Source organism: Pistacia vera, unplaced genomic scaffold, assembly GCF_008641045.1.
Source record: "Pistacia vera cultivar Batoury unplaced genomic scaffold, PisVer_v2 Contig426, whole genome shotgun sequence".
Taxonomy (NCBI): Eukaryota; Viridiplantae; Streptophyta; class Magnoliopsida; order Sapindales; family Anacardiaceae; genus Pistacia; species Pistacia vera.
Genome location: NW_022196253.1, coordinates 845,566 through 857,475, shown reverse-complemented (window position 1 = coordinate 857,475; position 11,910 = coordinate 845,566). Strand labels below are relative to the sequence as shown.

Below are 11,910 nucleotides of genomic sequence, written 5' to 3'. Positions count from 1 at the left end.
ACTTAAAAAAAAAAAATTATGATAGATAATTATATAATTTTAGGGCGCTATTCCTTTAATCTTCAAATTTAAAATTCTCATACGCACATATGAAAATCTATCTTTGTAATGCTCGATTTAATTTATCTTAATATTAATTATTTCGTTACCTACAAGTAATGGAATAAATATACTTAGAATATCGGCATTTTTTTGTTTTATTATAGGTCCACGTAGCTTAGAAATTAACATTTTAGATATTAATGTTAAATATATTATTAGTGCCGTAATGGTGGATAGGTTTTATAAAATGACCAGAATGACCTCTTCAATTAAAGTTAACGCTTGAATTTGAAAAATCCGGATGAATTTGTGTGTTTTCGAAATCGAGGGGGGAGACAGTAATTTGACGATAATTTGGGGTAGAAATTTAGCCCTTCTTAGTTCTTAGTGGATGCCCATAACTATAATTTTACGAAAATGAAAAGAACAGTTTGTAAATAATTAATTGAGTCAAAGAACCCAGGCTCTTGGATAATTACGTACAAAACAAGAAAAACCCACCCGCAAAGTTTCCTCGTGTTTTCTCTGCACATTCCTTCGGCGATTACCTTTTCTTCTTGTTTCTCTAGTAATAATACAGCACTCTTAAGAAATCTTCATAGAAAACAAGGAAAAAAAAATGAACATATTCTCCAAAAAACCTAACCCTAAAGGTGTCAGACAATTTACAATTTTACTAATTCTTTTTCACGTCTGATTTATTTGTTAGTGATTGCCTGAGATTTGGTTCGAGCACGCAAATTCACACATTTTGATTCTGTGTTATTTTTATTAAAAGCTTGAATCACAGTTCTTGTTCTTTTGATTATGATTATTTTTCTTTGATTACAGAGGCTCTTCGAGAGAGCAAGAGAGAAATGCAACACGCAACTAGAGGTATTTTTTTGCTCCAAATTCATTACTTGTGGTTTCCTGGTGTTGGAATGAAACAGAAGTGAATTTGAGTTTTGATCATTACTAGTTCAATTGTAATTGTTGCTATTATTATCGGTTGCTTAGTGTTAGCATGGAACGTCCGAGGAGAGAGTGTTATGATTTTCTAAATAAATGTCTAAATAAAAACCCAATTTCTTTTTATTTAGACATTTATTTATTTGTTAATTGTATTTTTCCCTTTTGAATGCAACATTATGATTTTCTTCTATTTTGGGTTGTGAATAGAAGAATATCCTAATGTTGCATTCTTCTATTTTGAATGCTCCCAGGCCCTAACAATTATTTACCTGTAGAAATATTTTTTTTCTTCCCTATATTATAATGTTTTTAGTTTGAAGCAATTCTGATACTCATTTTGTTGTTCTCGAATATTCCTTTCTTCAGGTATAGAGAAGGAAATTGGATCACTGCAATTGGAAGTAAGTCAAGGGTTTATACAGATGGATTGTCCTCATCTTAACATGGTGCCGTGGGTCTAATATATTTTTTTTCATCATGTCAGGAGAAGAAGCTTGTTGCTGAGATTAAGAGAACTGCTAAAACCGGAAATGAGGTATATTTTGTACTTTAACCTGAACAGATATAATAGGTGACTATATAACCATTATCAGAGAATGAACAAGTTATATTTGTTGCTCCTTTCTGAATTGTCATAACTATCTCTGTTAATTCATTTCTCAGGGAGCAACTAAAATTCTGGCACGGCAACTAATCAGGCTTAGGCAACAAATTGCTAACTTGCAGGGTAGTCGAGCTCAAATGAGAGGCATAGCCACTCATACGCAGGTGCAATGTCAAAACCTCTCCATCTGTTTTCCTTGTTTATGATATTTTATTCTAGTTCAACTTGTGATAATGTATCTGTGCATTGTGCTCTTACCAATGATTATGTACTGTTCACAGGCTATGCATTCACAGTCCTCAGTTGCTGTTGGCTTGAAAGGGGCTAATAAGGCAATGGCAGCTATGAATAAGGTCTTAATATTCCAATATGTATTTTATGATGTAGTTTTGAAATTATTGAAGTATGAATATTATTTCATTTATTATAAGATTAGAACTAGACCCTGATGGTAAGTTCTGACTTTGAAGCTGCTTTGTAGAGTCATTACCATTTAAAGTAATATAGACAATTGTGCAATATTTGTGATTTCTTCATTTGTCTTATTCCTATTTCTTCTGTTGAGATGTCTGTTATACTTGCAGTAAATGGACCCTACAAAGCAAGCGAAGGTTATGCGGGAATTTCAGAAGCAGTCGGCACAAATGGATATGACTGTAAGACCGTCCTTTTTATTTTTAAATACTGTAGTGCTCTTAAAGTGGAACTAGGTTCATATTTGCTTCTTAGTTACATATTCTTGGAACTCAGTAGTTAACATTTATTCTTGCAGACTGAAATGATGTCCGAAGCCATAGATGATTCCTTGGACAATGATGAGGCTGAAGAGGAAACTGAAGAGCTGACGAATCAGGTTAGCTATGAAAATTTTCAATTGAAGTAGTTTTTGATGACTAAACATTTATGAATTTGTTAATCCAAACAACTTTAGAAAGAGTGTTGTTTAGTGATAGGTGTTCCCTCAGTGTTTGTAAAACTGTAGATGGATGAATATTGGGGTATAACATATTTGTGGATATTATTGCAAGATGATTTTTAGAATAACAGTATTTGTTTCTTTGCCAGGTGCTAGATGAAATTGGTGTTGATGTTGCTTCACAGGTTTGTGTTATGGTATTTAATTGTCAGTAGTTAACATATTTTTTAACTTCTGCTAATTTGACACACTTGAACATTGATAGTTGTCAGCAGCTCCAAAAGGCAAGATCGCCGGAAAAAGTACAGCGGATGCCAACAGGTAATTCAGTTTGCCCCCTTTTATTTCTGCATCAGATGCCCAGTTTCCACGTTGGCAATGGCAACAGTCCTCGAATAATCTTGACTCGCTATAATTTTTATCATTCATTTCGGATAATGAAATTTATCATAATTTCTGGCCTTGTAAATATGGATGTACTGGCAGTCGGTGCTATGATTCCTTAACCTTGTTTTACCCCAACATAACGAGGAAGGAGAAAATTTAACATGTTACAGTGTTAAATCATTTCATTTGTCTATTTGGTTACTCAGTTTTTTAATTCTCTTTGCAGTTCGGGCATTGATGAACTTGAGAAGCGATTGGCAGCTCTCAGAAATCCATGAGCTGGAGACTTCAAACCGAGTCCCGTTTTATCGATGTTATGCTTCTACCTACAAGTTTCATCCGTGCAAGGTTGTACGCAGTCAAAGGTTACGCTTTGTAAATGTTATTCTGAGATGTTACTCGGTGTGGATTTTCTATTCCTTGGATAATATTTCATTGAATTGAACTGTATATGTTGCATTGCTAGATAAAAAATAATTATGACTCGACTTTAATGAAAGAAAAATGTCTGTAGCCAAAGATAAAACTGTCGTTAAGGATGACACACAAAATGGGAGAGAAAGGAAATACACAATCAGGAGAAAGAAAAGAAATGCTAGTGGGTAAAGTAGAAAGAAACGAAAGCCTAAACCCTAATTGTGTACTGCTGACTAAAATGAAATTACAACGTGCTGAAATTGCATCTGCTCAAGGAAAAGCATCGGACATATGGTCTAGCTCATTATCAAAATTGTGATATTTATATTCGATAATTTGATTTTGAATTTCATTCATTAATGATGCTTAAGTATTAAAAATTAAGTTTTCTAACCATAAGGACCATTAATTCAGGTTAAGATGTACTTCATTTCTATTTATATTATCTACATCTTTCGGGAATCTCCCCTGATGAAAAAATTTAACTGCACATCTACTAATACATGGGATATATTTACTATAAAAGTAGTCAAAACCTTATCGTAATGTTGTTATCACTTACGCTTAAAGACCGAATGGTGTAGAAAAAAATCTTACGAAATAACACAACCACCTTGGGTAGCTTAAGTTTTTACAGTCTGCTTATTTAGTTATTATTCTAATGCCGGTGTATCGTAACATCAAGTTTAAAGAATGAGCCCTTGTTTTTATCCATTAGATCAATACAAGTCTTTCCAAATTTAACATTGCCACAACAGTCTCCAACTCAAGGGGATATATTATATGTTGTATCTGTTCATCAAAACCTATTTTGCCAATTAAATATAATAGACCCACAAGAGGGGATACAATCAACACCAATTTCACAAGGCAAGGGTTCCAACAAGCTGAATGCTACTCAAAGTTGGACTTACATTAAATCATACGCAAAGTGGATATCACCACAAGCTCCAGTTTCCTTGCCTTGAAAAGATTAAAAAAGCCTCAGCTTTTTGTGATGTAGTAGCCTCAACTGGAGTAAACAAATTACTAAGCACACAAACGAAGCACATGCTTGCAATCCGAAAGAATAAAGTTCTTTCTTAACAAGTACATGGATTAATTACTAATCTTGGTCTCAAAAGTAACATATAAAAAACAGTATTTATTACAACTACTCAAGTCTCATTTATAAATAAAATTCCATTACAGAAATTCCTCTTTCATAGATTTGTCTAGAACACGTTACAATGGCCTGCCTGAAGCTCCCGGGTGCCAAAAAATAAAAATTGAACGAAAGAAGGAAAGGGGAAGTAGGAAAAGTGGTATGAATGAAAATGTTATGGCATTGATTAGGTAATATCCCATGTACAAAAGTGAGAATATAACCCGTAAGATTTGATTTCTTCACTTGGAAGAGTACTCATACATGCTTATGCAATATCTTCTCACAATCATTTACTCATCATTTCCTGATTGAGAGCATCTCAAAACTCCGAAGTGGATCATCACGGTTGCTTCTACCGCCTGCAGTACGGGAGAAAGAAGATTGTCTGGACTCATATCCAGGTTGGGTCCTTTGCGTGGTTGACAATCGACCACTGCTTGAGACTAATCGGCTAGAGCGGGACTCACTGAATTCACCAGATGAACTTGGCTTACTGCTTGAGATGATAGCCTTTCTTGAAGTGCTCCCATATCGAGAGGAACTTCGTACTTTATCAGTATCAGGATTCTGACGACAAAAAACAGATCCTTTATCAGAATGTCAAAACACAATGCTAATGGCCTCTCCTATGACTAGAAAACAAAGCAGAAGAAAACTACAAATGAAAGAACAACTTGGTGGTTCAGTTCCAATCTCTGTAGTGGTGAAGGGGGGAAAAAAAAAAAAAACAGAATACTGCTATACATTTACTCATAAATTTTCCGAAGATAAGATATAAAGCCTTGGTCTAATTAATTTGCAAGCAGGATTCAGTCAAAAAATTAAGTTTACAAGTAGGGAACATAGAAACATTGCTTCCTTATTTCTTTCAATAATTGCAATTATTCAATAGATTTCATTAGAAGTCAAAATATAAGAAGAAGTTAGCATATAACAAAACTTGGTAGTAACATGTGCTGCCTAATCTACACAGAATATCAGAAGTTCTATTTCATTTAACTGCAGAAGCGATAACATCATGAACAATTATTACTGGGCTTCTCTGAGAAATCCTCAACTTCTGCTGTCATCCAGTGTTTTCAGAATTATTGTAAACACCCGTGCCTAAACGGTTTTCAATAGTTTTCTTTCTTTATAAAAATCCCTCTCTTATAAGGAGGTTTTCGATATAATTTAAAAGCAGTGGGTGACAATAATAATTAATGATCTCTAAAGGAGTCCATGATAATTTCCCTTAAATCATCTTGACACTAGGTTTTTAAATATGCAATAAAGATTGTCCAAAAGGAACACTATAAAGCAAGGAATTTAGCAAACTACTGTTGGAAATTAAAAGTTTACCACATGCTTGGATGAAGGTATGTCCTCTGATGTCTTGTGTCTTGTATGTTCACGGTGAGGAGTACCAGATGTATTTTTTCTGGAAAATGCTTCAACTGCACCAGAGAATCTGTCTCGGATCTCTTTCCCAACTGGATGAGACAATAGTATCACGATATTACCATTTAAGATTCTGTTGTTGTTTACACAAAATTCTTTAAACAGTTTTGTTTGAAGAATACTCCATTTCTTATTAAAAAATAAAATCAATAATTTTTCTTTTTTGAAAAGTGCAAACCTGATATCCTTTCTGGTTTTTCTGCAGACGGTCCTGGAGCTACAGCTGCCTTCCCACTGATATGCTGAAAAATAGACACACAAAGTAAGTAATATTCCTGAGTGAACAGAAATTCTCACCAACAAATTAGCAGGAACGTACCCTTCCTCTAGAGCTGGAACCAATCTGAGGGTACTTTAATACAGTCCAATCAAATACATAGTCAAACTGAAACCCTGCACCAAAACGGTATAAAAAATTTGGGACAAAGATACAACTTTAAACCCAATATATATATAGGAAACTGAAATTGTGTAGGAAGAGAAAAGATTTTAAAAAAGGAGCCAACATAGTAGTCATAAACTACCTTATATATATAGGAAACTGAAATTGTATAGGAAGAGAAAAGATTATAAAAAAGGAGCCAACAAAATAGTCATAAACTACCTTATCTATGTCTATGGTGAGTATATTACTACTTGCTAGATAAAAGAAGCAAAAAAAAAAAACCAAAAAGTAGGCCCACAGAAAAACAAATATTGCCCCAAAAATATCTTATTATATTGAATTAAGGTTTATGGATTGCGTACGGATACCCAATAAATTGATGTTTGATCACGAAACTAAATCTCCTTCCTCTTCAAATTTAACATTGTTATCCTTTGGCTTATTCATAATGAAAAAAATGAATTGACTCTTGCAGCGAATATAATGAAAAAGACCAGCTTAGTATAGTATATACACTCAAAAAGAGACTAAGATTTTTCATAATATTCACTGTTGAGATAGCTTCTATAAGAGACTTAGACTATACTAAGCTGGTCTTTTTCATTATATTCGCTGCAAGAAGTGTTGTGTGCAAGGTTATACATAAATATTTTCTATTAAAGGCAGATGAGGCTGAAACTCAGAAATGGAAAATGAAAACATGTAGAAAGGATTCAAAGAACACAGCCACTGTTGGTCATTCACCTTCTCGAATAAATAAGTCTCGGAAAAGCCTCTTCAAATATGAATAATCTGGTTTGTCCTCAAACCGCAATGACCGACAGTAGTGAAAGTATGAAACAAACTCAGATGGGTATGATTTACAAAGCACCTGTTAGACAACCATAAACAATAAGCCAGGCTGATAGTCAGAATTTGGAATCTAATGCTGTCCCAGTAATCAATTGGGCCAAACGACCACATATAGATAGTTCACATAAAACAAACTTATAACATATTTTAGTAAAGAACCCAAAATTTTATCATGAATGGAAAATTAAAAACAGCTTTGCAAGGTTGGATTTCATGGGTCCAAGCCCAGTATGGACATTAACAAAAGATAAGTTCAACTTGGCCTTGTCTTGTTAACTCCCATGCCATACCAAGATCTATAAAGATACAGGATCAGGCAACAGCCATTCCTTTGGCAGGGAGTCAAACTTGCAATCAGATTAACCAAATTTCTTCAATGGGTTCAAGGTGAAAAATAATTTCCAAAGGAGTCCCTTATTCTAAGGGGTGAATTAGTACAACAGACCTCTATCGGAGTTGACACCTTCTTTTCACTGATCTTATCGTATTTTTGCTTTTTAGTGCCAGCTTTTAGTCCTTGCCAAGGAAGACTGTAATAACAACACTGAACAAATAAATTACAAATGCAAAAGTTGGCAATAATTTGCAAAAGTATCAAACATCAAGTTCGAAGTGTTCACAAAATTGAATAAGTTAAGTGTATGGCTACTATATACTGAACCTTCCTCTAAGGAAATACATAAGGACATAACCAAGGGACTCCAAATCATCCCTTCGGCTTTGCTCTGCAACCAAAATATGACACAATAACATTAATAATGAGTCCTAATAAATTTAAATCTGTCAAAATTCTTATTTCCTGTAATTAGAAGGAAATATATCACTACACATAAATAACTCACCAACACCAAGGTGAGTGTTGACACTTGCATAGCGAGCTGTGCCAGTGAGATTCTTATTTTCCCTGTGGCAAGTAAAATAAATAAGGAAGAAGGAATTCTGCTAATCACAAATGCATCAAAGATTGGCAAAAACATGTGTATACATGCACATACAGAAAATCAGTGTAGCTGAAAACCAAGATTGCTGATAAGTAAGCGAAATGAAACCAATGAATCTAGACCAGACAACTCAAAAAGAGTCCTCAATCTACAATGAATAAGAAATAAATCAAATCAAAAGTTTGAATCATAGTTGATTGTATCCAACTTTAACCTCCCTAACTACCTCCAGTGGAATTGCCATCACCTCACCTTTTACTGATACTAACAAAACTTAGAATTTTACTTCAAACAAAAGAAAAATAATATATATGTTCATTCAGCAGTGATTAAGTTGTGTTAATCATTAAGCTATTCTTTTTTTGATGCAACTTTGATAATTAATTTTCCACTGCTTCCTACATTAATTTGGAAGAATCTTGAAGCAACACCTATTAACTAGCTCCTCAGAAAAGGGAATGCATAAGCAAGAACCATTTTTCTCGATAAACAAATATCACACTGCACAAAATATAATTATTCCAGACCAATTGTGAAATTTTACTGAAAAAGTCAGAAAAGAAACATTTACCTGTATGGGATGTGCTTGTGAGTCTGAAGATCCCTATACTTTTTCGCAAGGCCATAGTCAATGATATAAACCTGCATTAGGATGATAAAGAGATATTATTTGATTAAAAGCAGAAGTAAAAAGAAAGTTTCTTAAAGTCTAATTGTAGCATGACCATTATTTTTTATCCACAGATGATAAGTAAACAGAAAGCGAGCACTTGCATCCTCAGAGAATTCTCAAATAGATCACTTGCAATCTGATGAGCATGTACAAGTAGTTTAGTTTGCTGATGTGAAGAGAACCACGTAGGAAAAGTACCTGATTCGCTTTGCGGCCTAGGCCCATTAAGAAGTTGTCAGGCTTTATATCACGGTGAAGAAAACCTCTTGAATGCATGTATTCCACTCTATTAATCTGGAAATATAACAAAAACAAGAAACATGTTTAACTGCTCCAGAATCAGGCTCTGATTAAAGAAAAGTAGCATGTACTTACCAATTGATCAGCAAGCATCAACACTGTTTTCAAAGTGAACTTCCTATTGCAATAGTTGAACAGATCTTCCAAACTCGGGCCAAGCAGGTCAATAACCATGATATTGTAGTCCCCCTCAACTCCAAACCACTTGAGGTGGGGAATTCCCGCTTCATTAAACAAAACCCAAAATTTATGAAAAAACATAATGAGCTTCAAAATACATTGCTCCATAGGGAGGATATCTTATAGAAAATGTAAAACCTAAGTATGACAATAAGCTATAGTTCTACACTGGTGATTATTTGGATCTACTGTGAATTTGGTAAAGGTTTTATTTGTAAATAAATTAATCCTGTTTCCCATCAGACCTGCCACTGAAGGGTTTTCAATCCTCTCCACCCAGGTTTTTTCTTTTTCTAGCTATCATAAAAAGGGCGAACTAGGAAAAGGTTTTACTTCCCAAACTAAACAGCCAGCATATAATAACTCCTGTGAAATGTGAGTGGAAACATACAAGGTATATATGTGTGTTAGCGGAGGAGTTTGTACTTTCCAAATTGTCCAATCAGCATAAACACGTCTAATGTGATATATTTGTTTGAGATTGCATGCATGCATTGGCAGTATGAGTGTGTGTGGGTGGATGGGTGGAGGAGAAGGGGAAGAGAAACAGAGAGAGAGAGAGAGAGAGAGAGAGAGACATACTTCCTCCTTGAAGAAGCATGTACAATTTTGACTCATAATGAAGCTGTGGATGCTTGGTCTTCACAGGTTCCTAAAATTTAATCACCAAAAGAGGAAAAAAAATAATAATAATAAGGATCTGCAAGAAAAGAGTATCAGGTAACTACCACCAGGCAAGTCTAGGAGGGAAAACAGTTAAGCATAGAGAATTAACATAAAAAAATTTAACAAAAATAAGATGCAACATCTAAGAAATCATCAATTTTGCATTCATCGTGAATGATGCCATATAATATTCAGATGAAGAACAACAAAGTTCCAAAAAGTTTAATGAATGTTGAAGTAATATCCCCACTCTTCTTGATCTATTCAATATAAAGAAATCTCTAGCATATGCATTGAATTCTAGAATGGGACAACTATTTGAACATCCAACCTCTTGATTGGTAAGCAAGGGCTGTACTATTAGACCCATCCCTTGGGTTCAATTTCATCTTTAGTTTCCTTTTTACCACTCAGCTGGATATTAAGGATTCATAAAAAAAATAAAAAATAAAAAATAAAAAAACACTTTCAGAGAGAATGACTTCCTAGTGCTTTTTATTTATATCTAGTAGCATAATCAGATCACGAAAACAGATGGCAATGGCCAAAAACTGAACATGTCAACTTCTAAAAACACAATGTAATCGGAACTCCTAAAGCTCACCATCACAATTTTAGGAGGAAAAATAAAACATAATCATCAACAGGCCCAAACAAAACTTCCACAATGATCGCCACTACAACATTCAAAAGTTATACCCCAATTTAGAAGTAATGAGACCTCCTTCTAATTCTACCCAAGGACAAATCACATACCAGTTTAACAGCAATTTCTTCTCCAGTTTGAATATTGACACCTACAAATCAACCAAACAACCACAAAAAACAAAACTTTAATACACAAAAAAAAGAAAAACCTACATTGCTCGTAAAATAATGAAATTATACCAAGCTATTACCTAAATAGAGTTCTCCAAAAGAGCCACTCCCAATCTTCCTCCCAAGCTTAAACTTGCCCCCAATCACATGGTCCATCTTCAATCTCTCTTCAATAAACCTCACAGCAATAGCTCAATCCAGCGGTTCTCGACGCAGATTTTTAGCTTTTTTTAACCCAGATTTGGGGTCAATTTGACGATAATCAATAGATTTACCAAATTATCACGCTCACAGGTCAAAAGATCTCCACTATAATCGATCTTATACCAAATTGATAATCAAATATTGAAATATGAGCAATTTATTAACATCAAATTGAAAAGAATACCCAAAAATGAGAATAAAAAAAACCCAATCGAATACCCAAAATGAGGGTAAAGTTATTATCAGAAAACTAAAAAACAAAAAACAGTTTCATTAACTACATTACTTGCAACCATAGCCCCCAAATCTTGAAATGATAATCGAAAATGGAAACCCTAATTTTTAGAAGAAATCGAGCCGCATTGACCAGAAACTCAATTGCAGATGCAAGTAAAACAAAAATCGAGACGATAATCGAAATTTAAAATGTAGGAAGACAAAAAGAACAAAAACAAGTTTTGTTTTATAATTAATAATTAAAAGATAAAAAAAGAAAAGAGAAAAGAGAAAGAGGAAACAAAGAAAGTGTTATGAAAAAACAGGAAGACGTGTTGAAGAGAGAGAGATGAGAATGAGGAGGAGGAGATGATGGAAAAGGCAAAAAGGTTTGTTTAATTTAATTAAAATATAATGAAATTGTTTTGAGTGTTTTTAGAAAATAAAAAGAAAAAAACAATTTATTTTTTAACGAAGGGAGTCAGTGGTGACGTGGAAGATGTGTATTGTGCCGCTGAACCTAACACGTTTGGGCTGTCTGTCAGATCTCGTCTCAGCTCACCTCATGTCAGGCCTTTTGTTTCTAAACGTGTGTCCATCTCTCTCTCTCTCTCTCTCTCATTGTAGACTTTGTGTTTTGTGTTGTATGTTCCAATTCCAATTCACTTTCATTTTAACTCTTGTCTGCCTTCTCTATCATCATTTTGACCCGGTCCACTTGGGCCCATTTATTTATTTTTTTTTTTTTAATTCAAGAGTATTCTATT

The 11,910-nt window shown here is 34.1% G+C and overlaps 2 protein-coding genes across 3 annotated transcripts; one reads left to right on the top strand and one right to left on the bottom strand.

The window, feature by feature from the left end:
* The first annotated feature begins 465 nt into the window (after positions 1-465).
* On the top strand, positions 466-3,353 carry LOC116143124 (vacuolar protein sorting-associated protein 2 homolog 3). The gene is given in 11 exon segments (XM_031428538.1): positions 466-695; positions 874-918; positions 1,363-1,397; positions 1,481-1,531; positions 1,660-1,764; positions 1,882-1,953; positions 2,185-2,256; positions 2,373-2,453; positions 2,666-2,701; positions 2,782-2,837; positions 3,130-3,353. Coding segments are annotated over 11 exon segments (639 nt in total). The 5' UTR covers positions 466-661; the 3' UTR covers positions 3,182-3,353.
* A 1,096-nt stretch (positions 3,354-4,449) lies between these two features.
* LOC116143101 (casein kinase 1-like protein 6) lies at positions 4,450-11,525 on the bottom strand. Of its 2 annotated transcripts, XM_031428510.1 has the most exons (14): positions 10,804-11,524; positions 10,661-10,701; positions 9,821-9,890; positions 9,134-9,282; positions 8,957-9,052; positions 8,657-8,727; positions 7,987-8,048; positions 7,806-7,869; positions 7,590-7,674; positions 7,037-7,163; positions 6,227-6,300; positions 6,086-6,149; positions 5,809-5,939; positions 4,450-5,034 (listed from the first exon to the last, which is right to left on the bottom strand). In XM_031428510.1, the coding sequence occupies exons 1-14, from the start codon at positions 10,877-10,879 to the stop codon at positions 4,765-4,767; spliced, it is 1,380 nt and encodes a 459-aa protein (XP_031284370.1). In that variant the 5' UTR covers positions 10,880-11,524; the 3' UTR covers positions 4,450-4,764. The 2 variants fall into 2 exon arrangements, with proteins under 2 accessions (XP_031284370.1, XP_031284371.1); XM_031428511.1 differs by lacking the exons at positions 7,806-7,869; positions 7,987-8,048 and having other exon boundaries at positions 10,804-11,525.
* Between the last annotated feature and the right edge of the window lie 385 nt (positions 11,526-11,910).